At 35.3% G+C, this 27,298-nt stretch overlaps 1 protein-coding gene across 1 annotated transcript in view; it reads right to left on the bottom strand.

Annotated features, from left to right (window-relative positions):
• Positions 1-2,570: 2,570 nt before the first annotated feature.
• LOC145686517 (ribosomal oxygenase 2-like) overlaps positions 2,571-27,298 on the bottom strand; it is a 41,886-nt gene continuing 17,158 nt past the window's right edge. Inside the window, exons 6-9 of the mRNA XM_081759906.1 lie at positions 24,098-24,244; positions 19,354-19,474; positions 12,041-12,210; positions 2,571-4,069 (exon numbers count right to left, since the gene is read on the bottom strand). Coding sequence (XP_081616032.1) covers positions 3,860-4,069; positions 12,041-12,210; positions 19,354-19,474; positions 24,098-24,244 — 648 coding nt within the window. The 3' untranslated portion in view covers positions 2,571-3,859. The remainder of the gene's footprint in view (positions 4,070-12,040; positions 12,211-19,353; positions 19,475-24,097; positions 24,245-27,298) is intronic.

Raw genomic sequence — 27,298 nt, 5'->3', positions numbered from 1 at the left:
AACTGAGGACTAAAACTTGAATGGATTTATACAGTATGAAGAACTGGTTTGATAATAAAAGACTAAGTTGAGCGTGAATAAACACAAAAGTCTTCATCCGTAAAGGGGGGAAAGAATGGTCGGATCAAGACTTCACTTAGGAACTAGTATGTGCCCTATCCAAATATCTATGTTTCAGAATCCTGTAGTACTTTCGCAACAATTTTTATAGAGGTAATGAGTACTTCAATTATTTGCCCGTAGCCAAACTCCCACTATAAAAATTGTTGCGGAAGTACCGCAGGATTCTGAAATATGGATATTTGGATAAGGCACATATTAGTTCCTAAGTAAAGTCTTGACCCGACTACGGTAGGTCCCATAGTTTTGGAGCTATGGGCATTCAAACTTGGTTTATTTCTGTTTTCGGCAACCTATAACTCCGAAAGGAAGCATTTGTGCACCCAGGTTGGTCTATACTTTTTGTCTTATCTTGGTGTCAGAAATCACCTCCCAAACGTTGTCGATGTTGTTTTGAAGCACCCTGTATAGTATTCTTCAAATACATTCCTTCCAATGTTGGAGGAGTCCCGGTGTAAAACTTTTACATTTTCGAACAGAATTTTTAGTGATTTAGAAATGTTTTAACAACCCTGATACAGTATTTTTATTATTATTATTATTTATTTATTTATTAAATAATCAAAAGATTCCCTAATGTGTTCCTTCAATCTTCTAGCAGTATGTCTTCTGGTCATCCCTATGTAGGTAGCATCATACAAACAAAAGACCTGATAAATACCACTTTACTAAATATTCTATTCGAAATGTGGAAGTTTTAGACCAGGCCTCCACCAACATTGGAAACAATGTATATGAAGCATAATACATTAGGACAAAGAATCCATTATTAAGTACGGACAGGGTAAATGTTCAAGAAGACTGGTATACTATTATTACTAATTACATTAACAAAAACAAATTTCAGAACACTTTACTGGCAAAGTGTTGGATCTAGCGACACTGTATATCTAGAAATTGGAAGCGCTCATCGGTTAATAAACGTAATGGAGATTAGTACAAGAAGATAGCATCAAATGACTCCAAATATTTTTTTTTTTAAAGTTATTCTTATATTAATAGGTTAAGAGTTCCTAACTACAAGATAAATAACTGGTTGTAGTCACCTCATATAAGATCGCTTAAATAGTATAAAAGATGTTTACAACACTGTTAGTTGCAACAACTGTACGAAGATCTGCATAGGAAAATAATTTACTTTCTGCTCTGACAAAATTACTAAAGCTATAGAAATATATGCTTAAAAAACACGCAATGAAGGAACATTATAGGTACTATTATTATTGCAAATGTGTTCCATAAGCCCAATAAGTATGAAGTTCATACTTATTTAAAGAAGTTACAAATACATATAACCCTTGACATTGAAATGGAAACTCCCAGGTTGGTTTCGAGGCAGACTTTCAGACATTTGAAACCTTCCTCATGCAAAGAATACTATCGCATTTCACTGTGCCATATCTAGACTCTTTAGTAAGTTTGCTTAAATTAAAGTTTTCTAAATATAATGTTCCATTTTCAACAGTTTATTTGCATCCAGCAGTTTTAAAATAAACAAGCCGTCACAAGATGGAGACTCTCCAAAGTTGGTGTAATATTGAAAATTTGAAAGCAGAAATCGAATTGTGGTATAAATACTGGATGAACAAAAACATCTGGACCTGATTCTGATATGTTCTCACGAATACAGACTTATTTTCTGCTGTTTGTACAGCCATAGTGAGTTTTTTTTTTTGGGGGGGGGAGGGGGGACTATTCCTTCTACAACATGCACAGTGAAAAGGTCCTTCGGCACGCTTAGGAGGATAAAGACATGGCTTCGCTCGAATATGTATGAAAAACGATTACATAGCTTGTGCATGCTAAGTGAATGGATCTGTGCAAGAAGGTGACTGATAAGTTTAGACATAAAAATAGAAATCTTTGACGTCTGTTCAAAGAAAATTGAAAATCCTTTTTCACAATGTGTAGAATAGCATGGTAATTACATCATCTGTTGATTTTCTCAATTTGTACGTTTGTGTCATCGGTATTTCACATTGCATTTTATTCTAGTTATTTCAATAGAAACTTTTGTTTGAATATGTGATGAATCCATGTTTACAACTTTTATTTATGTATATTTAAGTAAAAAGAATATAAAGTAACTGCCAGTCTCCCCTCCTAAAATCAATCATGTGAACGCCCTTGCATACAATCCTTATGTGAAAGAACAATCATTGGTTTGGAAATCATTCCTTGAGGACACAAATTTGTGGAATATTACATATTTTCCGTTACAGTGTGCTGTTGGCTCATCTCCACGATTCCACATCTGCAAAAGTCATAACCCCGACGATAAAAGCATGGCAAACTTTCGTCACTGATAACCATGCTGACTTTATTTTCTGCTAAACTTTATTTATTTATTTAATTTTTTTTTCACACCACAATAAATTTTCAACAACCAACAATGACAGACTGATATTATATATTACAGCCCAATTGGACAAATAAAAACTACAAAAGGATGGAATTGCACAATATGTATTTTTCCTCAAGAGAAGAAAAACATGAACACATACATAAAGTTTTTTTTTCTTTAATCCTTATGAGTCAGAAAAACAAACTCATAATTTATCTGAGCTTACAACACTTCTCAACAACGTTTAAGTAACAAGATATAGTTCATTTGCATTATGCACAATTTTCATTTTCTTAAAAAATTATAAAATATTTAATAACAAAATACAGCCCAATATGTATGTGTTTTAACTTGATTATTAAGATATGGACTTATTTGCTGTATTATCATGCATAATAGATTACGTTCAGAAAATTAAAATGTATTCCTCAATCACATGAACAGTGATTTTACTAGTTTCATAATGAAAATCTGAAACGGTAATTTAATTGCGATGTAAATGTTTCCATACATAAGCTTACAAACAAGGCTCGGAAGAACTATATATAAACTTGAAGTTCTAGACATTCATCCATAAACGAACAAATCCACATCCTCTACATCTCTTCGAAGCATTATTTTAAACATATGTATAAAGTCGTGCTACTTATAGAACACGAAGGAGCTTTCAATTCTTTTTGAGCGGGGGAGGAAGGAGAGAGACATGATGTACTTGAGCCATTACTATTTCACCCTACTTGTTTTGCTTCACGTTGTCCATAATTTATCAAAGTATCCTTTATCCAACGAGTTGGTATTATCTATACAATTAAAACTAACACGTAATTCCCTAATTCGATCCCAGTTGTCACCAAAAGAGCTTTGTGGAGGATAAACAGTGTGCGTGGGTTTTCTCAGGGTTTCTTTATGCCATCGTTTCGTTCATTACCATTATCACTGTTTCCCTTAGTCTCGGACCATAATCGTGCGACATTAAACTCTATTTTTTCTACGAACTCGTACATTTCATTTTAAAATATTAATTCTGTTTAGCTGTTAATACCTTATTCTAAGTGTCGAAAAATAAAACGTCCTCTCTGAGCTGGAGAAAGATTCTTACGTCAAGTTAGAACACACACATACATACAAAGGACAGCATAAGTGCACTTATATAGTAACATTAATAAAGACGCTACACGCCTTAACAATTATTTTGATTCTCATTCTTTCATGCCATACCACACACCATTTCAAATTAAACTAGTTCCATGTACAAAACAAATAATATATGAATATATTTGTATATACAAATTACAATATTTCAAATAAAGTATTTCAACGTTTTCAAAAAAGAAAATAAAAGTATTTACAAAACAGGTTTATAAAGAATTGGTAAGAATGTCTTTCACATTATTATTAATCTAATTTTGTCGATTTTACTACTTTCCCGTTAATACTTGGAATTACTTCTAGAAGATGTGAACTCCATAGTGCTCGTATAAGATTTTCTCTGTCATCGTCCAATTCGAGTTGAAGGTCTTTAACAGCTGTGAATTGGTCACAAGAAGATTTCAACTGACACATTGCATCCATGTAGTGTTTTGGAAAGCGTAACGCAAATCCAGCCTAGATAAAAACATAATGTAAATTATTCAACAGATTCCATCTACTGATTTCATTGAAAGGACCCCTTGACGGTTTTTGGCGCAAAATGAAATTTAGAATTGAATTCAAAATTGGGTGCAATTTAAGTTTGGGTACTACCCTTTCGGAAAAAACAGAAATTTCCAGGTTGCAAAACACAGCACGGCGTGCAGTGCAAAAACATTGCAAATTATATAATGGGGTATATGGCAAGCCGTCACTCATTACCGAATTATTATTATTATTTTTAAGTGTCTTATGTTCACGCTGGAGAGATGATTCCAACACATTATGTACAATATTGTTTTCTCCAAATAATAGTTACAAACCAGAATGATGACCATTCTCGTTTGCCCTTACACAACTTTGCAAAGTAAAAATAACTGTCCTTTAAGCATGCATGAGATCACTCACTAGCAACTTTTTCAGCAACTTTCAGTTCATGCCAGGAATCTGTGTGCTACGTATGACATATGAATATCATGAAATTGAATTATGTAATTAATGATAATTCATTAATTGATAAAAAATGGTAAATGATAAAGTAACGAGAACTAACGAGATTAAAGCGTGGATTTCAGTTTTGGCTCTAATATCCTAATCGAGGACAGGTTCGTTATCTTCACAGATCTCGTGGTATCAATGAAAAGATGGTTTAAGTATGCGGCAGTGAAAGAAAGTAACGTGTAGCTGTATCAATCGCCGAAGTACAGAGACAACATGGGAATAACACCCCAAAACACATTTTTGCAATGTTATTTGTGCGCGAACGAGAACAGTTACCATTCTACTTTCCAACTATTATTTGCAGAGGACATTATTGCACATCATATGTTGAAATCAGCCTCCTAAAATGAATACAAGCTACATACAAATATTCGGTAATAAGGGTCAGTCTCGTAGAAAGCTGCACGATTTGAAGTTGTTACCAATGTCATTTATGCGCAAACGAGAAAGGTTACATTTCCGGTTTTCAACTATTATATGCAGAGTACATCACTGTACATCGTATGTTAGAGTCAGCCCGCTGGCATTAACATAAGATAACTAAACATTTAGGCAATGAGTGATGGCTTCCCATATATCCCATTACAAAATTTGCGATGTTTTTGCTAGCCGAAAATTTATATTTTTTTTTCAACGGAGTTGTCCCCAAACCTAAATGAATGCGCCCAATTTTGGAATTCCAAATTTCATTTTTCGAAAAAAAAAAAAAAAAAAAGCGTCCTTTGTATTCAATTTAAAATAATATATTTACTCAGTACATATATCAATATACAAACATTGCATGGAAAAACTATGTACACACAAAATATTACACTTGCAGTTCCGTTTGAATGTGTATAAAAAGTCTCTCCAAGTACTTTGTCCAATACACCATTCTTCATCCTGGACTTTCTCCATCTTTCCATATTCTTTTGTATTTCATTTTACCTTCTGCTCCTTGAATTTCCCCGTTATCAATTTCCTCACATTTTTATACTTAGAAATACATTAGGTATCTATTCTGATTCTTTCCTACATCTCTATACCAGTATAACTTTTTTTTTTTTTTAACTCAGATATTTGTAAGTTTCTGATATCTTTAATAGTTTCTCTTCAGGTTTTGTTTACTCTATTAGTATTTGTTTCTTAAAACGACCATAGATTCACTTTTTTTCTTGTTTTGTACGTAGGCCATTTGTACTTCGTTGCATTTCTTTCCATGTGTCTGGCTGTCTTGACACCTCGGCTTCTCCCAAAATTACTACGGCGTCTGCAAATATCAACATATTTCTATCCTGTTCTCCTCTTATCCCTCTATGTTTCCTAAGATTGTCGATAAAGCACCTACCTACGGGGTTCAATTCCCGCTAGAAACAGGTAAGACGACATTTATTGTTCAAGCAACCCTAGTCCAACAGTGTCTCAGAGGTAATCTCCCCGATCTCTGTAAAATAATACCCGGAAAAACCTCGAGGGTAAAATTGTCCGGAGCGTGATGTTGGCTTTACCACTTCATGTATACGCCGAATAAAATAAATAAAAGTGGCGCCTTACCTCCACATCACTCGTGGGCTACCTCACCTCTCCCGAATGAGGAATATCCTTTATTTTTAATTATTTATCTATATTTTACTTTTATTTTTAGACTAGCCTTTGGCTAGCTGGGGGCTCCGCCCCCAGATCCCCGCGTTTGCTCGTTCTACCGCCTCGCATCTCTTATGTATCACCATTTGCATTAACAGTGAATTTCGTGCATTTGCTATTCATTTTCTAAATTTGCTCAGCTGGAGGCTTCGCCCTCACATCCCCGCCTTTGTTCGGCCTACGACATCACATCTCTTAAACTCACAATTCTACCGAATTTCAAGTTACTTTTCCTATTTCAACTATCTGAAAGATTAAAGTTTATAACTCAAGAAAACGCCAATTTAAATAACATGGGTATTTCTTCATCCCCTCTTTAGAACCCTTAATAATTAAAAATATTCACTTTTGGCAATTTTTCCGTTGATTTGGTCCAGAAAGGCTATAATTATGCGAAATTTCATCATTCTAATCCTGCCGGAAGTGCCTAAACATTTTGGGGTGTAGATGATGTCCCATATAAATAACACGGGAAAGAATTTTCAGTTCCCCATAAAACCAATCTACAGTCGGAAATTTTTACATTTGTCGATTTACTTAGTTAACGCTAACGGAAACGTATAAGCATGCCGAATTTCAAGTTTTTATTTCAAGTCCAAGTACCTAAAATATGACATAGTTTTTTTTTTTTTTTTTTTTTTTTAAGCCAATTTAAATAACATGGGGAATTTCTTTATCGCCCCTTTAGACCTCTTAAAACTTAAAAACATTCACTTTTGGCAATCTTCCTGTCGGTTAGTCCCGAAAAACTACAATCATATCAAATTTATTCATTGTAGCCCTACAGGAAGTGCTCAATAATTTTGGGGTGTAAAAGGTGTCCCATATGAATAACATGGAGAAGATCTTTCAGTTCCCATAAAACCATTTTAAAGTTGGAAACTTTTATTTTTAGTGACTTACTTTGGTAACGTTAACAAAAAACATACAAGTATACCGAATTTCACGTTTTTAATCCAATTTCAAGTACCTACACAAATGAAATGAAATTTTTTAGTTTTACGTCCCATGGTTATACCGGCTAGGCTAAAGGAGACTACCTAAACAAAAGAGATTATAGGTCCAAAGAAAGGCCCATTTAAATAACACGGGGAATTTCTTCATGCCTCCTTTAGACTTCCTAAAACTTAAAAATATTCACTTTTGTCAATTTTCCTGTCGGTTGGTCTCGTAAAGCTATAATCATGTCAAATTTCAACTTTCCACGTCAACCAGAAATATCAATTTCTTTTATGTTAGTTCATGTAGTTTTATATATAATTAAGATATTCTTCTACAGCGACGATGAATAATATAAGGGGCACCATAACTATATTATTTCAGACTACACTTCACTACAAAATATTAGTATTTTTCCATGACTCGTCCATATTTTGTACTGATAGTTTGCATGGTGTTACTTTGTTCATTTTATTATTTCTGATTCCACTTCAATCTGATAGAAGTTCTCTTCTTATACGCTCTCTAGGTACGTTGTCATATGCTTTTTCCTAACTCTACGACTGACTTTTAACATCTTAGATCTTTCCACTCAGCTGTTTCAAAGTAAATATGAGATTATTTTTCCTTATTAAAACTGAGCGAGTTTGATTCCCGGTCGGGGCACTCGGTCGAAAAAGTGTAAAAAGCACTTTCAGGCCAGTCATCCTGAATGAGGTTTTCCTCATTCACACCAGGCAAATATCTAATATATAGGTCCGAGGCCGCTTCTTTCCTTCCCTAATCCTTTCTTCTTTCCTTTTTCCCCGATAGTGTACTCGCCGAGGGACATCATCCCTCAAACGTGACGGGTTGACATGGCCACAGATACCGAAACCCAGAAATCTAAATATTAAATTCTAACTACAACTGCTGCTTTTCGCATGTTCTGTTCGATTTTGTTTTCAACCTTAAAATATTACTATCAATGATAAAATGACGAAGAATTTACGAAAACAATCTGAGTTAGAAGAAATGAAGAATCGGTAAAAGGACCCAATATGTACAATAGGAGAAATTCCTAAATAGTGTGAAGAAAGGCTAACAACTTATTTTAGTGAAAAAGTAGATATGTCCTTCGTTTAGAGAATTTTAAAAGGAAAAAACTCCTGCATTTGAATGGATGCTAGAAAATAAGTGTACTACCAATAGTGAAATGGCTGCTGCTTTACAAATTTCACCGTAGCCGCTTTCAACATATGGTGCATGAGGAACATGAGTTATATTTACACTGAACCTATCGTTTCTAAGCTTTTAAATGAAGCATGTGTCGCTTATCAGCATGTGGAGCATATTTCCGTGGCATTAAACATTTGCTAAACGCCTTCCTATCTTTTAACAGTTTTTCAAGGGGAACATTTTAGCGATTTTGTCCATCAAAACCTGAAAGCACGAATGAACTGCCATTCTTCGGGACAAGTTTTCATTTTTTATTTGAGTTCTTCGGTTTTTCTGAGTGAAAATTCTCACCTCCATGTCAGTTAAGCTGTGCAGATGAATAAATCACACCAAGCAAGAGACAATAGAAGTCTTGAACAGCAAGTGTTATAATTTATTATAAGAATTTAAGATAAGATGTTTGTCCTTTTTTAATATTAAATATGCATCCCATAACATTCATTAGTATAATTATTTAAAATACCCTCTAAACACCAAAAATGTTAAAAACAAAGAAAAGGAAAGCCAATTAAAAATATTTACGATGAAAAGGGAAGGTTAACATGCATATGCTTCAATCCATATACTCTCGTTTCAGACCTGGCATTATTATTTTGACACACAATCATAGTCATACGTCTTGCGAATAAAATCAGAAATATAAACACACTGCTGAACAAGACTGCACTTATTTAATATAAAAACATATTTACACGTGACGTTCCGATCTTCTAACCAAGATCCTCATCAGACGTACACTGACTGATACAAAAAACTACTCCAGTATATATACACAATTTATCTCCCTATCTGCTCTCTCATTGGCCTGTTCAAACAGCCAATCAGAAGCGTGGAAATCTATCTGAACTGACCAATGGGAAAACATAACATTCTACCAGAAAGAAACAACAAGGAGCAAGCAACCATTGAATACATTAATTCACATACATTTTTCTTTATTTATCAATAATATTTCTCCATTCTTTATTAATGCTGATACCTTTGGTCCAATTCATTAAGTTTACATCCCCTTCCTTTTCTATCCACCAGGCTTCTTTCCACTTTCTCGGCCACAACCTTTTTGCCGTTCCAGCACAATAACTTCTTCCCAGTTCACATCATGTCTTTTCTTTTACGTGTTTAAAGATTGCGTTAGTTTCTCTGCCATATTTCACATCACTTTTATGTTATTTCTTTCTTTCTTTCAATAATTTCCCCGTCTCCCCAATATATTTCATATCACAATCCTTACAATTTATACAATAAATGACACCTTTCTTATCTCTTTTTTCTTTATTCTTCCCTTTGCTTTTGACCATGTCCAACAACGTTCTGTTACCTTTTCTATACACCTTGACACCTTGCTTTCTTAACATCTTTTTTAAAATCTCGGTATCTTCTCCTAGCCCTACCAATGCCTTTCCATACCCCCTCATTATCCTCCCCACTTTTACCTTTCCCAGAGACCACAGATGCTTTAACGATATCCCTTTTACTATAACCATTCTCATACAGCTGCTCTTTAAAGATTTCCACATTCCCTTCTACATTTTTGTTACAAATTTTGGTAATTCTTTCTAACATATTTCTGACGAAATTAACTTTTGTGCTTATATCTACATTACTTTTCTTATTACAATAAATACCAGCTTTACATTCTTTTTGATACCATTGAGTCTTAATGCTCTTCCCTTCCTTACTCATTAAAATGTCAAGATAACATAATATACCTCCCTGCTCTGTCTCTAGTTCTAATTTGTAACATATAATCCATAGATTTTATGGATTTTATGTCACTGGTTATTAAATATTTATTGAAAAGGTGTCTCTAGGAATAATTTATATTATATTATATTGTACCGAAAAAGCTTTTTCGTTCTTGCCTATTCTTTTGTTTTTGTTGGTTATGTCCTCTGGTGGGACGTACTAGCACGACGGATGAGCTATCTCTATAGGTGGCCATAGTTGTGCTGGAACGTCCGAGGGAGGAAGTATAATGGTTGTTTCGCTACTATTATCATAATTTGTGATCGAGTTCTTGTATCAAAAGTTATTCTATATACATAACCTACGAGTGATATTCGAAGTATAATTCTGTTAAAGTTTAAAATTCGGATATAATCATGAAGTTTAAAGTGGAGTGCTGTAACCTCATGTTGGCTATTTGTTCTATTCGATAGCACGGATTGGCTTAATAAGGCAGCGAGGTACGTAAGTTTCATGCTTTTCCTTCCTTCATTATATTATGCTTACATTTAAAGGGCCCTTTGCCATTTTGTTAGTTTTAGGCACTTTGCCCATAACTTTTCTACCTTTTTTCTAAATTGAATTAGATTCCTGCATTATTACCAATCGGCGTGGCTAGTTAGAACAAGTTAGCTGGTACTGAGGCAAATAGTTTACGTTGCTAATTGGATAATAGTCTAAGATTGAATCTGTTGAAATTCTCTTTCCACTATTACGAATACCATAATGAAATACTGATTGTTGAATTGTTAAATATATGTTGATTATTGGGTTCTTGAAAGTTTAAATATACTGTTTGAATTTCTAAAGGAGATCGGTTGTACGAGTATTATTTTATGAACTCAAATCCTCCTATTACTATTCAGAGATTTATTTTCATGGTGTTGCTTGTTAGTAGCGATAATAGATTACGTATCCTTTCTATATTTCAGTGTGGAATTACGAAACCACTAAAATTAATATCGGGGGAACCGATCGATGTGTTCTCCTCTCCCACCCATACGTACGCTAATTTTCGAATCTCAGGTTATATATAATTTAATTGAAAATACTAAGATACCGAAATTAGCGTAATATAAGTATGGTTACAAATTCTATTCCCTTCTCCTTATGTTCAATACTACCAACGAACTCTAAACAATCATCAACGTATCTACATAAAAATCGAATCTTTTTCTTTCCCCTTTTCTACCACATCCTTCTCCCACACATTCATAATTGTGTATATATACTTGAGTAGTTTTTTGTATCAGTCAGTGTACGTCTGATGAGGATCTTGGCTAGAAGATCGAAAGTCACGTGTAAATATGTTTTTATATTAAATAAGTGCAGTCTTGTTCAGCAGTGTGTTCGATTATTATTTTGTAAACTGTGTTCTCAGATACGAAACATTTCTTGGTCCTTACGTGACTTGTGAAATTTTAACAAATACATGCACGTTCATCAAATTTACATAAAATATATTTAAAACTTAATTTAGTTTAGCACAGGGAATTATAAAAGCTGAAAATATTGTCTCTCTTATATCCTGCACAATAGTTAGAATCAGGAATAAGATTTTCGTTAAAAAAAATATTAAAAGTAAAATTAATTAAATTATTCAAGTATTTATGTCTATAGTTTTGAATCCTATATTTATGGTCTCTAGGCTTATGAAGACCATTCTTCCACCGGAAATCAAACTCGGACAAGTACACCAAATACAAAGCCACAACCAATTAACCAAGTGTTGTCATCTTCATAGCCCCAAACAGTATGTAGTACTGTATATCTCTCGTTTAATAGACACCTAACTTATCTTAAATCCGCAAAAGACCATGCAGCACATAATTATATGTTAAAAAAATAAAGTGATTACGACGTACATAATATCATTCAGATGTAGCGATTATTTTCTAAATCTAATATCTTTTTCTTTACTTTAATTTGTGTTTTACTTACCCCTTCATCTCCTAATTCGACTCCCATCATGTGACTTAAGCGGTCATTGTACAGGGAACTATAGACGAACAAAGCTTCCTCGTCGCGCAGAGGTAGCAGGCTGTGTGATAAGAAACGGTCTTGGCTTGTTCCACTGGTGGCTGAGTCATCCAAACCACTCTCATCTTCATCTGATTAAAAAAATCGAAATAATAAATACATAAATAAAAAATACGAAGAAACACAAATATTTTTCATAACTCCTAATTTTTATCATTAGGTGAAATTTAATATTATCCTTAAAACTGTTGTCATGAAAAACATCTCTAAGTTGAATACCTGGACTTTTTTTAAGGTTCAATTTAGAGGTGTCCAAGGTATTGAAAAAATCCTTAATTGTGTCAATTATATTACAATTATTGTATTAGGCAATTAGGTAATTTTGCTTTTTATTAAAACATAACTCTTTATGAAAACTGCAACACCGAGAAAAACACATATCAGTGGAAGGATTTGTCACATGATTACACAGCACCTATCACGCTACTTGTATTTGGACCCACAAGTAAGGGCGCCGTTTTCTCTGTAAATTTGGGGGGGGGGGGGGGCGAATCAGATGCAGAAGGTATACATATGAGGATTTTATGACAAATTGCATTTAAATTATGCCAAATATTGTATATTCATAAATACAATAGGGGGGCCGACATGAGCTTTGGTGGGGGGCGTCCCAGGGACCCCAGGATTGGCGCCTTTGCCCACAAGACATCTACCTAACTGCTGGAGGATCGTGAAGAAAAATGTACTGGTCAATCATACTTCACATATATTCGACGAGTTACATGTTAGGCGACAATGCAGGCCAGAGGTGCAGCGGTACGTCGTTCCACAAAGCCTAGTATAATTCGGGATACATGTGGCTGAGCATTAGTCTGCTGAAATATGATATCAGTTGTCTCAAGAAAGAGTAAAACGTCGGCTTCTGTAACTTCTCTGTTGTAGTGGTCACTGCTCTCAGTGCACTGCCCTTGATATAAGTCAAAGTTGCCCTCAATGCAAGTTCCCGTGGTCACATGCTTTACTAATAGGGTCCAACACAATCACACTGACGATCAACAATGAACACAATAGTTATTAACACGTATGCGGCCATCACCATAGGACAAGTTGAAGCGGGATTTGTCCGTAAACTCGACCTACTTAACATTCAGCATGCCAACGATGATATTCACGCGTTCATTGTAGTTTGAGATGGAAGCCAACGCAAATACATGCATACTGCCAATTCTGCTTTTAGCAAATGCCATACAACCTCGACGCAGACAAGTCTATCGTTATCATGCTCCAGCGTCAACATATACTGTGTACGGCACTGTACTGTCCCTTACAGTCATGCAGACAAGAAGTCTGTTATTCCGTGGTACGGTCATATTACGCGGTACACCACTCGTTATTCTATACGGTTCTCTTCTGGTATAACGAGGCTTGCCCATGTTTTTCATGTTCACTGTTCTCGAACCATGAGTGCTGAGTAAAACGCACTCGTGGTACTACTTTGTACGCTACACCAAGGACGGTGCTGGACACACGCATTCACTATCCCGCTGAAACTAATTGTTCATACACCATAGTCTGCCGTACAAGTTCTTTAGACACATTCCTTCTTGGTGTCCAAGTTTTCACAAACAGCAGTGTATCTACCAGTCTCATATAATACTGCAGTATATCATGCAGAAACATCGCATTATACTGTTTCTATTGATACTGAACACCATGGATTTTGAACCACGCATTATACTGTTTCTATTGATACTGAACACCATGGATTTTGAACCACCAAGAAAATTCATCAATTTTTTGTAACATTCATTTTTAGGCAGTCGATCTATTAGTGGCTTCTTCTTGTCTAGCAACTGTTCATGAAATTTTACTAGTTCTAACACTGACAACACAATAAATGCTGCTCTGGATTTGAATTTACGATTTGCATAAAACTGTCAACGGTTGACGCATTTCCAATCACGAAAAATCCTCTAGTTACCTCCTTGATATCACTCTTATGATCTCAAGAGGTTATAAAATTAATATTTAATTTTCCAGTACGGGTGTCCACGATCAACTAGAGATATTTTGGTACGCGGATAGTGTCCTTCGTTGGGTTCCAGGAAAATTTATACAACATACTGAAACGTTTTATTGTATTTATCTACTTAACGAGAAAAAAAAAAATACCCCAACAAATTCCAATTGCGTCAGTGCTTTACATCGGGACTTATTGTTTGCCACTCTGAAATTTGTTTCACTGTATAATCAGAGGCGAGACTTCACGCAAGAACCTCTGCATAAGTTTAGAAAATAAATCTTTCGTAAATGTGTTCTGGTACTATCAATCATTAGCCATTTTTACAATATGGTAGAACGAATTGGAAACGAATGCTTCTTGACATTTTTGAGGTTTCTTTTTCCTTTTTTCTTTAAAAAAAAACCGCTAAAGAACTGAAAATTAAAACTTTAACGAATACATGGTAACTACTCCTAAATTAGAGCTAATAAAACACTTTATCTTCGAAGCGTTGAATAGTATTCTCTCACTACATACAGTTCAACATTTCAAAGGTAAACTATTTTATTAAGTATAACTGAAAAGTAGTTGTAAAGCATCAATTTGTCATGTTGGAATGTACAAGCAGGAACAGTTTACTGAAGAAATATATATACAGTACACAGTGGCGTGTGGAGCTGTTTCCGATCGGAGAACAGGCCATGAATAGTAATACATCCTTCGGCATTGTCAAACACAAGGTAATATTAGCATCTGTTTAATATGGAAAACATTAAGATCACGAGTTTTCTCGGAGTTCTCCCGCTTCCTCTCCATTATCATTTCACGAATTATTTAAAAACCATTCGTCGTCTTTAGTGTAAATGACATAATCGTAGGACATTACAGACTTAATTTTATTTTAACAAATGCTCAGCCAATACTGTGGTTATCAATTTCCAGTAACATCTAGGAATCATGGAAATCATTTTTCCATTTGTAACAGTATTCAAAGTTGCTACGCTTGTTATTATTTCAAGTAATACTGCATTAAAGGGAGAACTGGAAATTTCATGCCTTATTTCGTTAAACATTTCCTCTGCTAGAGAGCTACTTAGGTCGTTTTGAATTCTAAGTTCTAGCAAAAGCATATGCGCTCAAAGAATGGTTTGCAACTTTCTAATCATATTTTACAATTAAATTGAGTAGTTGCTCATAGTCTTGTTCATACACTTGCTACCCTCTCTGTCTTCTATAAAAGTAAAGAAGAAAGTTCTGTCGAATTTTGTGGAGGTCTGTGTTTTATAGGCCCTCACTGCGAATAAAGATAAGGTGAAGATCAATTGTTGGTGTGAATATATCCAACATACTATCTGGTTGTGGCAGTTCAGTTACACCTGAACTTGCGTAAGGACAAAGTGAACATGGGACCTCCACAGAGCGTCATAAGGGCGAGTATGCTGTACGAGTTGAAACTGGGATCAAACGCCACTGCAGCGGGACGGAAGATATGCCAGGCCTTTGATGAGGGTGTCCGCTATGCGGACAATGCAGCGGTTGTTTAACAAGTTTAAGGACGGTGACGAAACATTCGAAGACGCACCACATGCCGGAAAACCAACACATGTACAAACTGAAGATTTTCAGCCAGCAATTGAGGCGAACAGTGGTCAGACATGTGAGGAACTGGGACTACAATTTAGTGTGAGTGGAGAAACCATTCCGCAGCACCTCTATCAACTTGGGAAGCACTACAAGTTGAGTCGATGGGTCCCACATGATTTGACTCCGGGCCAGAAGGCAAAGCAAACAGAAACCTGTATTTCTTTGCTGTCTCGTCTGAGGATGGAGTCATTTCTGGACAGGGTGTTGACATGTGATTTGAAGTGGGTTCTGTACGAATCTCCACGGCGCCGTCGTCATTGGTTAGCATCCCACGAACCGGTTCCAAAAGTCGAAACCAGCACTACACCAGAAGAAGGTCCTCCTGTGTGTTTGGTGGACTGCTCGCGGCATCGTGCATCGGGAACTGCTACCAGCTCGTCAGAGCATTAATGCAACTGTGTACTGTCAGCAGTTGAGCCGTGTTCAAGAAATATTCAAAATTCTGGAGCAAGCACTTTTGAATCGCAAAGATGTCTCCTGTTACAGGACAACGCTAAGTCCCACGTTGCTACGATGATCCGGGACACCATTCTACGCCTTGGATGGGAAACTATTGCATCCACCATACTCCCCGGACACTGTATCGTTCGATTATCACCTGTTCCATTCTTTGGACAATTACCTTAGAGGACGCCAGTTCAAATCCCTAGTAGAGGTGCAAAATGCACTTGACACCTTCTTTGCCTCACGGCCCACCAAGTTCTACCGCGATGAAATCCATCACCTTCCAGAGCGTTGGCAGAAGGTCGTCGATGCTTATCGGGACTATTTTTGATCTTTCAGGTACGTCTTAGGTGACATATCGATGTTCGAAGGTGGGGGGTGAAAAAGTGACAGAACTTTCTTGGTTACCTTTATAAAACCCAATCCCTGGTTTTGCTTTTTTAAAAAAAAAAAAAAAACTAAAAAAGACCTTTGGCACTAAGCATACATTTTTTTGTTCTGTTTGTTTTCTACATTGTTTTTAATATCTCATAGAGATGCTAATAATTTACTTGACTGTCAGTCCTTGTGCAATCGAATATCTTTACGTAGTACTTGGGTGAAAATGGGTTTTGGGACTATTTATGATAACCACTATTACATGATCATGAACATGACTAATATGACAATTTACCACTTGAACACTCAGTTAACAGTTTCGTAGAATTATGGTGACTACTAGAAAATGCTCAGTGTAAAATTTTATTTATATTTTAAATTCTATAAGGTAAGAGGTCGGCCTGTCATTTCAAATAACCGCACATTATCATAGAGATCAGTATATATATATATATATATATATATATATATATATATATATATATAAAAAAAAATTCACTTGATCTACCATGCACTGGCTGGTTCATTTCTGTGCAAGACGATATTTTCGAATTTGTGAACCTAGAACAGTTACCACTCGCCTGCTTCGTTGCCGTCTTATTTGCACAAGTTTAACTAACAGTGTGGAGACCTAAGATTTCCAGGTTTTTATCAGAAGTTATACAATAGCACATACAACATTATACAAAAGGATAAACAAATCCCTTTATTCCTTAAAATGACATAAACAAACAGAACTGTATGAAGCGCTAAATCCCACTATGCCCAATACAGTGGATGGAACAAGTCAAGCGCACAGCTTCTCCTGGCTTTCTTCGTTCCTCACTATATTAGCGTCTGCTTGGGTTTATCCATAAGAAAACATTTCTCGTACCACCGACAACTGAATGTTGAACGGTGTTGCACCTTTGGAGAACAGATGATTTGGAGCCTGAATGCAGTAAGGCAGCGATGGGACTTTTTTCCTCTAAGAAATACAGGGTTTAATATAACGTAAATCTTAATTGGAGATGTAAAGAAAGGGGGGTAACAGACTATGGCCCATGGAACCCGGAGGCTCAGTGCTACGTTCACAAAAGCTCAGTTCTCCATTGACTTCAGTCCTTAATCAAGTGGATTTAGTTTCTATTTTGTACTCCTGTTTCTGCGAGGTCCATCTTAATATTGTCCTCCTATCTACGTCTAGGTCTCCCTAATGATTTTTTTTTTCCAGATTGAGTTTCCAGTTATAATTTTGAAAGTCTCATTCTTTTTTCCATTCTGGATACATGACCTGCTCACCTGAGCTTTCCAACTTAATGACCCTAACAATATTAAGTAAACAGCATAAATTATGCAGTCCTTCGTTATGAAGTTCCCGCCATTCCCCATTGCCGTCCCTCGTGGGTCAAAACATTCGCCTTAGGATTTTATTCTCAGATACTTTCAGTCTGTGTTCTTCCTTCAAAGTAAGCGATTATTGCAACCATACAGCACAACAGACATGATTATCACTTCATATACTTTAAGCTTCAAATTCTTCGACAGAATTGGAGAGGACACAAAGATTTGGACTGAATAATAATATCTTCATGGATATGGTTTTGATCTGTTAATATTGATCCTAGATATTTGAAACTATCCAATTTGTCAAAAGTTTTGTATATATATATATAACCAATAATAATAATAATAATAATAAAACAGCACTTCTAGCACAACAGGCCTTAGGGCGCCAGGGTCTACCAACTAACTTATGGCATTCATGCCTTTGGGGTAATATTCGACTAACATATATGTTTCCCTTTCTGTTAATAATGGTTTTCCATACCAGAGCACGCTACTTACAAGTAGATTTCTAATTGTCCTCACGACCTAGGTCGACGCCGCAATGACAACACCACCCGGTGAGTACGAACGGTTACTCATTTTTCCTTTGACTAGACCTGGTACTGTTTGTCGTCGTTCATCTCACGAAAAGTGGTATTGTAGTGCAAAAAAAATAAATAATAATAAAAATAAATAAAATTAAACAAAAAAAAAAAAAAAAAAAGAGAGAGAGAGAATGCAAAATGAGAAGTACGTAGGAGAAACAACTGTGAAAAAGAAATTGGAAAAAAAAAAGATGGACGTTGTAAATGATGTAGAAAGTGCATGGTTAAGACCAAGGTAGTGGTAGTTGGCCTAGTTATGGTGATCATGCATTGAAGTTTAATGTGTACGGAAAATAAATGGATTTTTGTATTGTCTGTTTATGCTGAAAAGAATAAGGTATGACTAACCCAGATTTTATTAATGTCACGCTTTTTAGCGTCTTCCACCTTGGATGTCCTTTCATAATGTTACGAGTTGGAACGAAATACCAGGATTTCAGTATTGATATTTTGTATTTTAGAATCACATCTGAGAAAATCGTTTTATAGTTTGTTCCTTTGAACTACAGCTACTGTACACATTCGAAAATTCAATAAACTAAGAGAACAATTAAAATCAGGAAATGGGGTGTTACGAAGAAACCTACGCACATACAATTAATCTAAATCGCTTTCATATAAAACACATTAGGTATATTATGAAGTTTTTGCTAATTCGATTATGTAAACTACAATACTTGTCTGTATAGACATTTTCCACTGTACTATTCACATATAAAAAAAATAACGTAATTATTTATACCACGTAATCTATTTGAGTATTATACAACTTGTTTAATTAAGTAAAAGAGCACGTTGGATTTATATATATATATATATATATATATATATATATATATATATATATATATCACATATTTATTCTGTCCAAACAGGACAAACTGAATACTCACCATCTTCGTCCTCGTTAGAATCTTCTGGAATGTTTTGTTTTATCAGGAAACAAACATGATCCGGATGTTTCAAACGCACTTTGCACGCTAAGTCTGGAGGTGGACCTTCTGGAAGAGTTTCCTACATATAGACAAAAGGATTAGCACATTAGCAAGCATATTTACAGTTTTTTATCGTTTACTTTACTTTAGAATTACGTCTCAAGGTCACATTTCACCCTCTTTCCTCTCATCCACCAATTTTTCATTTTTCATGTACTGGATACACTCCAGAAATTATATTGTGATTTGTCTCGCACCTCTTACTACTACAAGTGGGGTTGCTAACCCTAATAAAATTAAATGATGATTATTAAATAAAATTATATGAACTTACAGTGCTATGTATTTATTCCAGTGAACGTGGTAAAATCTACTTGGATTAAATTCTGTGAAGTGATGGTGTGATAATGAATACACTACAAGTTGTGTTTTAGGTATTTATTTTCACAGTACGTTGCCCAACGTAATTTACCTTCCATTTAATGTTAATTATGGACCCATAAATATGTGAGTTTAGTGTATTCATAGTTTTTCGTACTTTGAACGATTGAGCGTAAAAGAAGCTGCAGCTTTCGATAATATTTTTGCTGGAATATTTTCGATAATATTTTTGCGCGACCGGATTCCACGCTAAGCTGTATTTTCGTGTCCCATATAGCCGCACTGCTGAAAAGGGACGCTAAATTCGAATTCAATCCAATCCAACATATCACAGGAGTAATTTGTAATCCACCACCACTGCAGATAAGCGAAAAACTTTTATTTAGTGTTCTAAGTAACATTGGCACAGAGCACTAGAGAAGTGAGTTTAGTATCAATCGATAAACATGCAAGTTATCGATAAACATGCAACTCAGTAAAATTTACTACGACCCCCTCCTAAAACCTTATATGAGTCAGAGGTTGATGTAAAACTAGTTAATAGTTTTTTTCTTATATGTTGTCTCACATTCACTTTTATACAGGGTGAGTCAAATATACCTTTCTATTTTGGACTCTGAGAAAAATCTTAAATCTGTTCATGGGATATGGTAGCAGAGAAGGAGATGGGGAATGCAACTTGTAGAGTACATGACGACCATGGTCGCATCTTGAATTTAAGTTTGAAATTTCAAAAGAAAGGGGAAGGGGGCATGTGCACATCTAGTGACAGCGGTATGAGCTCAGAAATTCACAGCTGTATTTGTTTCTTTCATTACTGACAGAATCTCTTATTGTTGAAGGATCTAAGATGTTTCTGACATAGGAGCAAAAGACAGAAATAATTCTAATATCCGAGGACACACTACAGAATATCAGCCAGCCAGACATCCAGCATCACATAGAACGGTCGCGTACGTGATCACCAAATTCCGAGAAACTGGCATTGTGGAAGATAAGCATGTAGCGCTGACGGTTCTAGCATCGTTTGTGACGAGTCTCAAACCAAGTTCTCACCGTATCTCACAGGACAGTCTTCCATTGTCCAGGATGATAATTGCTGCATCCTTGTCGGCTGTATATGCAACATAAACTAAATGACGATGACCAGATCGGCGGGTGGGGTTCTGCACGTGAACTACGAACTAACACGAACTGGATTCCTCGTTTACAATTGGCATACTGTTCAGTGACTAGGACTATTTATGTCTGAATGGAGAGGTCAATCAGCATAATTGTCGGTATTGGTGTGATAGTAATCCGAACTGGGTTGATTTGAATAAGGAAAGCAGTCCTTCAAAGATAATGGTTTGGCATGGCATATGGGACACCCATTCGTATCATTGGTCCATTTTTCATCGACGCATCAGTACCTAATGCAGAAACATGTGTTCCCTTTCCTTCTGCACACAGGTGGCAACTTTCTTATTTTCAACGCATTGAGGCCCAGCCCACTACGACGGAGTGCGTCAATGGCTCGATGTAGAACTCACAGAGAAATAGATTGGTCGTCCTGGTCCCGTCGAATGGCGTCCACTAATTTCTATGAGGTTGTCTAAAGCAGATAATGTGTGCTGAGACATCGCGATTTGAGGCACATACAGGAATACATTCAGCATGCGTGTGACCACATTTCACCAGACATTTTCCTATGTGTGCAGTCGGAACGGATACGGCAACTACGGTTTTGCATTAGACGGGATAGTTTCCACATAAAACATAAGCTGTAGTGTGTCGTTGGTAGACAATTTTCAATTTTCTAGTGTTTATAACCTGCAAATCATAAAAGATCTGAAAGAAACACAAGTTAACTTTGAAATTTACCAATCATGTCAGTATTGCTTTATATGCGACATGCCCCTCTCTTTATTTGAAATTTCAAACTTGCATTCAACATACCAGATTTCAAGTTAGCGGCCATGGTCACCATGTAGTTTACAAGTTGTGCTCCTGTTCTCTTCAACTATACTCTCCCATGAACGGATTTCACTTTTCCCTCTTAGGATTCAAAATAAATGGTTGTCCAAAGACTTTTAACTCACCTTGTATTAGCCGTAATGTTCCAATATACACACGATTCCCGTAAGAAATCGGGAAAATCTAAAATAACGATAAACCGTGGAAAAGCTACTTACACACACACAAGCACACCTCTATCATTTGTCATAAAAAACACAATAGAGGTGCTTATGTGTGGACGGAGGCGAGTTTTTCCACGTTTATACGATTCTTCTAATTTGTGTAAAGAAATTGTGTATATATTCGAATATTCTGTTGGTATAAGAGTATAAAAAGTGTACGTGAAGTTAGTTTCAAGTAACACGTAAGGAGAAATTGTGAGTTTGTATCAATCCTGACCCGCAGAAAACCATACGAAAAGGTCAAAATCATAACGAGAGAAAAATAATAGCGGTATAGTCGAGTTCTTGTGTTATGTCCTTATGCAACACCTAGGTTACGAAAGACATAATCTACTTTTAACATGGACTCTGAACTACTACCGGGACTTAAACCCGGTGAGTTGGCGGGAGTGCAGACCATCACGTAAGAGTAGCCTTTACATAAAGGTCGTCCCTCTCCACATTACCATATTCCACTAAAGCTGGATTAGAGAACGACACCATCGTCCCGGCTAAAACCTAAAAGTGGTACTGTGGTGAATATTGCTCTGTTATCGATTAACACATAAGGTGTTTATATGCATACTTTAACATAAATTTAGGACACCGTGGTGGCTCAATGGTAAAGCGTTCACCTCTGGTGTATGGGGTCCTTGGTTCGATCCCAGTTCGTGCCAAGTGAGTTTTGTGATGGATAAGCACCGGATTTTCTCGGGGTTCTCTCGTTTTCTTCCACTTTCTTCATTCCACCATTTCATTCATTTCTCATTATCACTGTCTCCTTTAGCCTAGCTGGCATAACCGTGGGACGCAAAACTTAAAATATTTTGATTTCATTTTTTACACATAAATTTATATAGTAGCTAACTTTAGTAAAGACATTTTTTTTAATCATTGGTAACTCCTTTACCAAAATCCAATTGAATTGGAAACACTGAGGAACAGTTAATGTTGTTTCAGAATACGTGAAGCAAATAGAAAAAACAGTACGCCATGGGAAGTAGCATCTGCAAACAGCTTGAAACGCCAAATTTACAGAAATCTATAATAATAAATATAGTTTGATATTTAATTAAACAAAATAATACATCCTGATTAAAGAACAATGACCACAATTAAAGAACAACTCTACTCTACAACAGGAAATTAATTAATTTTAAAAAAAAATCCTTTTTAAGTACTTAAAATTTCTACCTACGGTTGCGAGTAAAAACAAGTTTAAAATGAAAAGATGAGATAGCTACATGAGCAACGAGAACAGAACAGAAAACATGACTATTTGTATATTTTCCTCAAAGGATACTGGTAAGCATATTCCGTATAACTCACAGACATGACGACGATAACGACATGACAATGAAAAAGATATTTTTTTTTATACATTGACTTTTGAATTTGTGTTCAGCAGAAACACATATTTTGCTTGACAGTTCATATGTTGATCTTGATACGCTCGCTTACTCAACATTCTCTTCTTATCCATATTAACATTGGCAAATATATATATATATGTAATATTTACCTCCTATACAATATTCTGCTTGGTCCGACCAAGCTTTTGAAGTGTATAAGAACTTTTTAGAACTGCGAACAAAAGTATATTAATGCATTATTGCTCGGTTTGGTGTACTACCACGGAAAAGGACGTGAAAAGATCCTACACCAACATGGCCGAGGATACAAGACCAAGATTTTAAAAGCGAAATGTTAAAATATTATATATATTGACGATTCCTTACCCGATCTTTTACAAACTTCAGCGAAAATATTTGGAACTCTTTGACGTTCTGAGTGGAAAATGAAGGGAGTACTAGGTTAAGCGATAACTATAATGTAAAAGAGTTTATTTTGTTTGCAGTGTTACTAAGTCAGGGGTGAGAACGAGTAAAGGAAATGGCAAATGGTAATGTGGAAGATATAGGAAATTACTGTTATTAATATCTAATGCAATTTGTTTGTAGACTGTTAAGAAATGTATCATACAGTAATGTGGCTCTGTTTGAATAACGTCACGTCTCATGCAGTCAAAAAATGTTAAACCTCATTGAAACCAAACTTCAATCTAACCTATCTTCTACTAAGGACTTAATATATCTGTATAGCCATCGAAAAAAGAAAATAAAATCTTTGATATAATATACATACCAGCAAATTGTACATACCTGTAAGGATTTTCCATCGACTTTAAACGGCGGTAATCGCGATTTCATAAAGTCTTCAATCATACTTTCGGGTGCGAGAAACTTCTGTGTTCGAATTTTTACTAACTTTTGCAATAGAATCCCAAGGACGGATTGTACTTTGTCAGTCTGAAAAAAGAAAACAAAAATCACATCCACAATATTAGAACATTAATACTTGAAAAATTGCATCTACTAATCAGAAGATAAATTAAAACTGATTCAGACAAACCAATTAACAAGTTGAAAGGTTTTTTCGGTTTCCATAGTCCCTTAGTGAATTCCCAATGCGGATACAAAGGACATCAGTTGGTTGGTTAGTTGATTTGGAGTTTAGTGTTTTTGAATTGAACTGATTTTAATTCCCTTTCAGCAACGAGGCTATATGAGACGGGACCTACTGATTAACGTGGAATCCAAACCACGTGAGCTCCCGCCGGGAATCGAACCCGGCTCTTCAAGGCCAAAGGCGCTAAGCTAACCACTTAGCCACATAGGAGCTCGTTTAGTGTTCTGTTCAGCACCGAGGCTATATGAGACATGGACCTACAGCATATTATGATTACTGTGGAGGGCAAAGGATACCGACGTAATACCTAAGCTCAGGAATCGGACTTGGAATCCGTCCAGCGTCCGTGCAGACAGATTCGCCAATAACAACCTGAATGCATACAGAGCTATTTGCACGCATACGCTGTTACTAATGCAAATTATGACGTGATTCAAACAAAATGAAATTTTGTTTCAACCTCACCACAAACAACCGCACAAACCACAATATAGGAGTTATGCTGAAAACAATATACTTCAGCAATTCGATTCTATTATAGACAACATAGTATAAAATCTAACATAGGCAAACTGTGCACACAAACAACGGGAGGTGTCATTAAATCCAATGTATCTACAGTTCAATAATTGTATTTGATATGTTTATAGCACCTACATACTTACTCTACGTGTTGTAGGTTAACAAAGTTAAAAGAAGATGAATGAAAAAAATAAAGTGATAAATAAAATAAAATAAAATAACTGAAAAATTTAAAAATAAATAAATAAATAAAATAAAATAACTGAAAAGTTTAACAAGCCCAACACAGACGTTCACGGTATTACACCACCTTGCAGAACGCTGTCTCCTTTCCGCTTCCCTGACGAAGCACCGCCCACAGATCTAGAATCCAGGCGTAAAATGAAGACTCCGAATCCTCATATCATGCAAAATTTTATTCATTTCGTCCGCACATGCACTCTCATTAGCTGGAGCCTTATCACGACGTATTAGCAGTCTGTGAGAGTATGTGATCATCCCTACTCCTAAGGGTGAAAAGAGTCTATTGTGACGTAAAATGAAAGAAAACGCAGAAATGAAACGAAATGCACTTCTTTAAGTCCATTGCACAAAATAAAATTAATGTTCTAAAACTTTGTTCATAATAAAGATCACTTTAAACATAACGTGAGACCCGAACCACAAGATCTGCCATCAGGAATCGAACCTGGGTCTTAAGCACATCAGTGATATAGAATGAAACACACGGCACTGGATACGTTTGATTTCTAACAAAAGTTTTCTTTCGTTTCTGACCTGAATCCCTGACAGTAGATTACGTTACTTCCATGCGCAAAAGAAACCAAGAAAATATAGTAAGAAGGATAGAACTCTCGGTAATAACTCAGTTTCCATTAGCTTACACAGCATAAACATGACATATAAATTTAGAACAAAATAATATGAACAGATAGAAAAATGACACTTCATTGTCAATTTGTGTGTGTCATAAGAAATATTAACAGGATCAGCACTAGCGTTTCCGAAGAATTTTTGCTAGTAAGGTATTTTTACAATTATAGAAGTAAATTACACTGGAATTGTCACAAATTAGTTTATTTATTTATTTTTATTTCCACAACACTCATCAATCTTCTAATAGTGGTCTTGTGGTTTCTTGTTAAAGAATGAAAAGAAGAAACCAGAAGTTTCGTATCTTCAACTGCAAGGTTCCGAAATATAAACCCTTATTATTTTATATATCAAATATTATTTTTTGCCATTTCAGAACATATCAAGCAAGCACTTGGCACCTTAAAAATGTGTCCTGTCCCGTACGTTATATGTCTAAATACTGACAAGTATTTAAAAATTAAAATAAAATAAAATAAAAATAAAAAGACTAAAATAATGGATAAAGAAATTATTCATACAGACAGATAATACAGTTATGATCAATTTTCGATACATTGTAAAGACAACATATTTCCAAGATTAGGAGATAATAATAATGAAGAAAGAAAGAAAAAACAGGTTATTTACAAGAGTAAATGAGCTAAAGCAAGAGTTAGGAGATATGTATCTAAATACAGAAACTAATGTAATATTTTCCATAAGTAGAAGCTTTGCTTTGTATATAATTAAATATAAACTTTTTATTTGCTGAGCAAAACAATATATTTACTTTAAAAAACTAAATACTTGTGACAGTTTCGCCAACTAACATTTTTGGCTTCATCAGACACTATGTATTTCATTGTGTCTGATGAAGCCAAAAAGTTAGCAGGCGAAACTGTCACAAGTATTTAGTTTTTTAAAGTAAATATATTGTTTTGCTCAGCAAATAAAAAGTTTGTATTTAAAGAAACTAATGGAGTCGAAGGCTTAAGAAACAGGATTCACTATCTTATAAGCAAAAGCCCGCTAGAGATACTACGTAAACTTTCCAATTACTACATATAATTATCTCTACTCAAATAATATATAACTAATAAACCAATTTTACTTTTGTTCTTACTGAACAACGAAAACATACTAGCCATAAACCTAATACTGGATCGAAGAAGTACTTGTCACGACATGAACATTTGAACTATAGCGCCTAACATGGTACTGAATATAGGTGTGCATAGTAAGTTACGCAAAAGAAAGGTAATAACAAATACGATAAATAAATAAATAAATAAAATAAAAATGTGTGTTAGGTATAAGTAGTAGGACATGTCTATACTGAACGAATGATTTAAATTTGAATGAAATCTTCAGTTTTACATCCACTAAATGTGTATTTAGGCTAAAGAAACAACAATCAGTGCATAACAACGAAATAATTTGTAAATAATTGAAAGCAAATGAACATGCCGAAAAAACCTGTGCATATAATGCATATGCACCACATGTGAATCTGCATC

This window comes from Thermobia domestica, chromosome 5 (assembly GCF_964235325.1).
Source record: "Thermobia domestica chromosome 5, izTheDome1.hap1.1, whole genome shotgun sequence".
In the NCBI taxonomy this organism is placed as follows: domain Eukaryota; kingdom Metazoa; phylum Arthropoda; class Insecta; order Zygentoma; family Lepismatidae; genus Thermobia; species Thermobia domestica.
The sequence above is the reverse complement of the archived record's forward strand: the minus strand, read 5'-3'. Positions and strand labels throughout refer to the sequence as shown.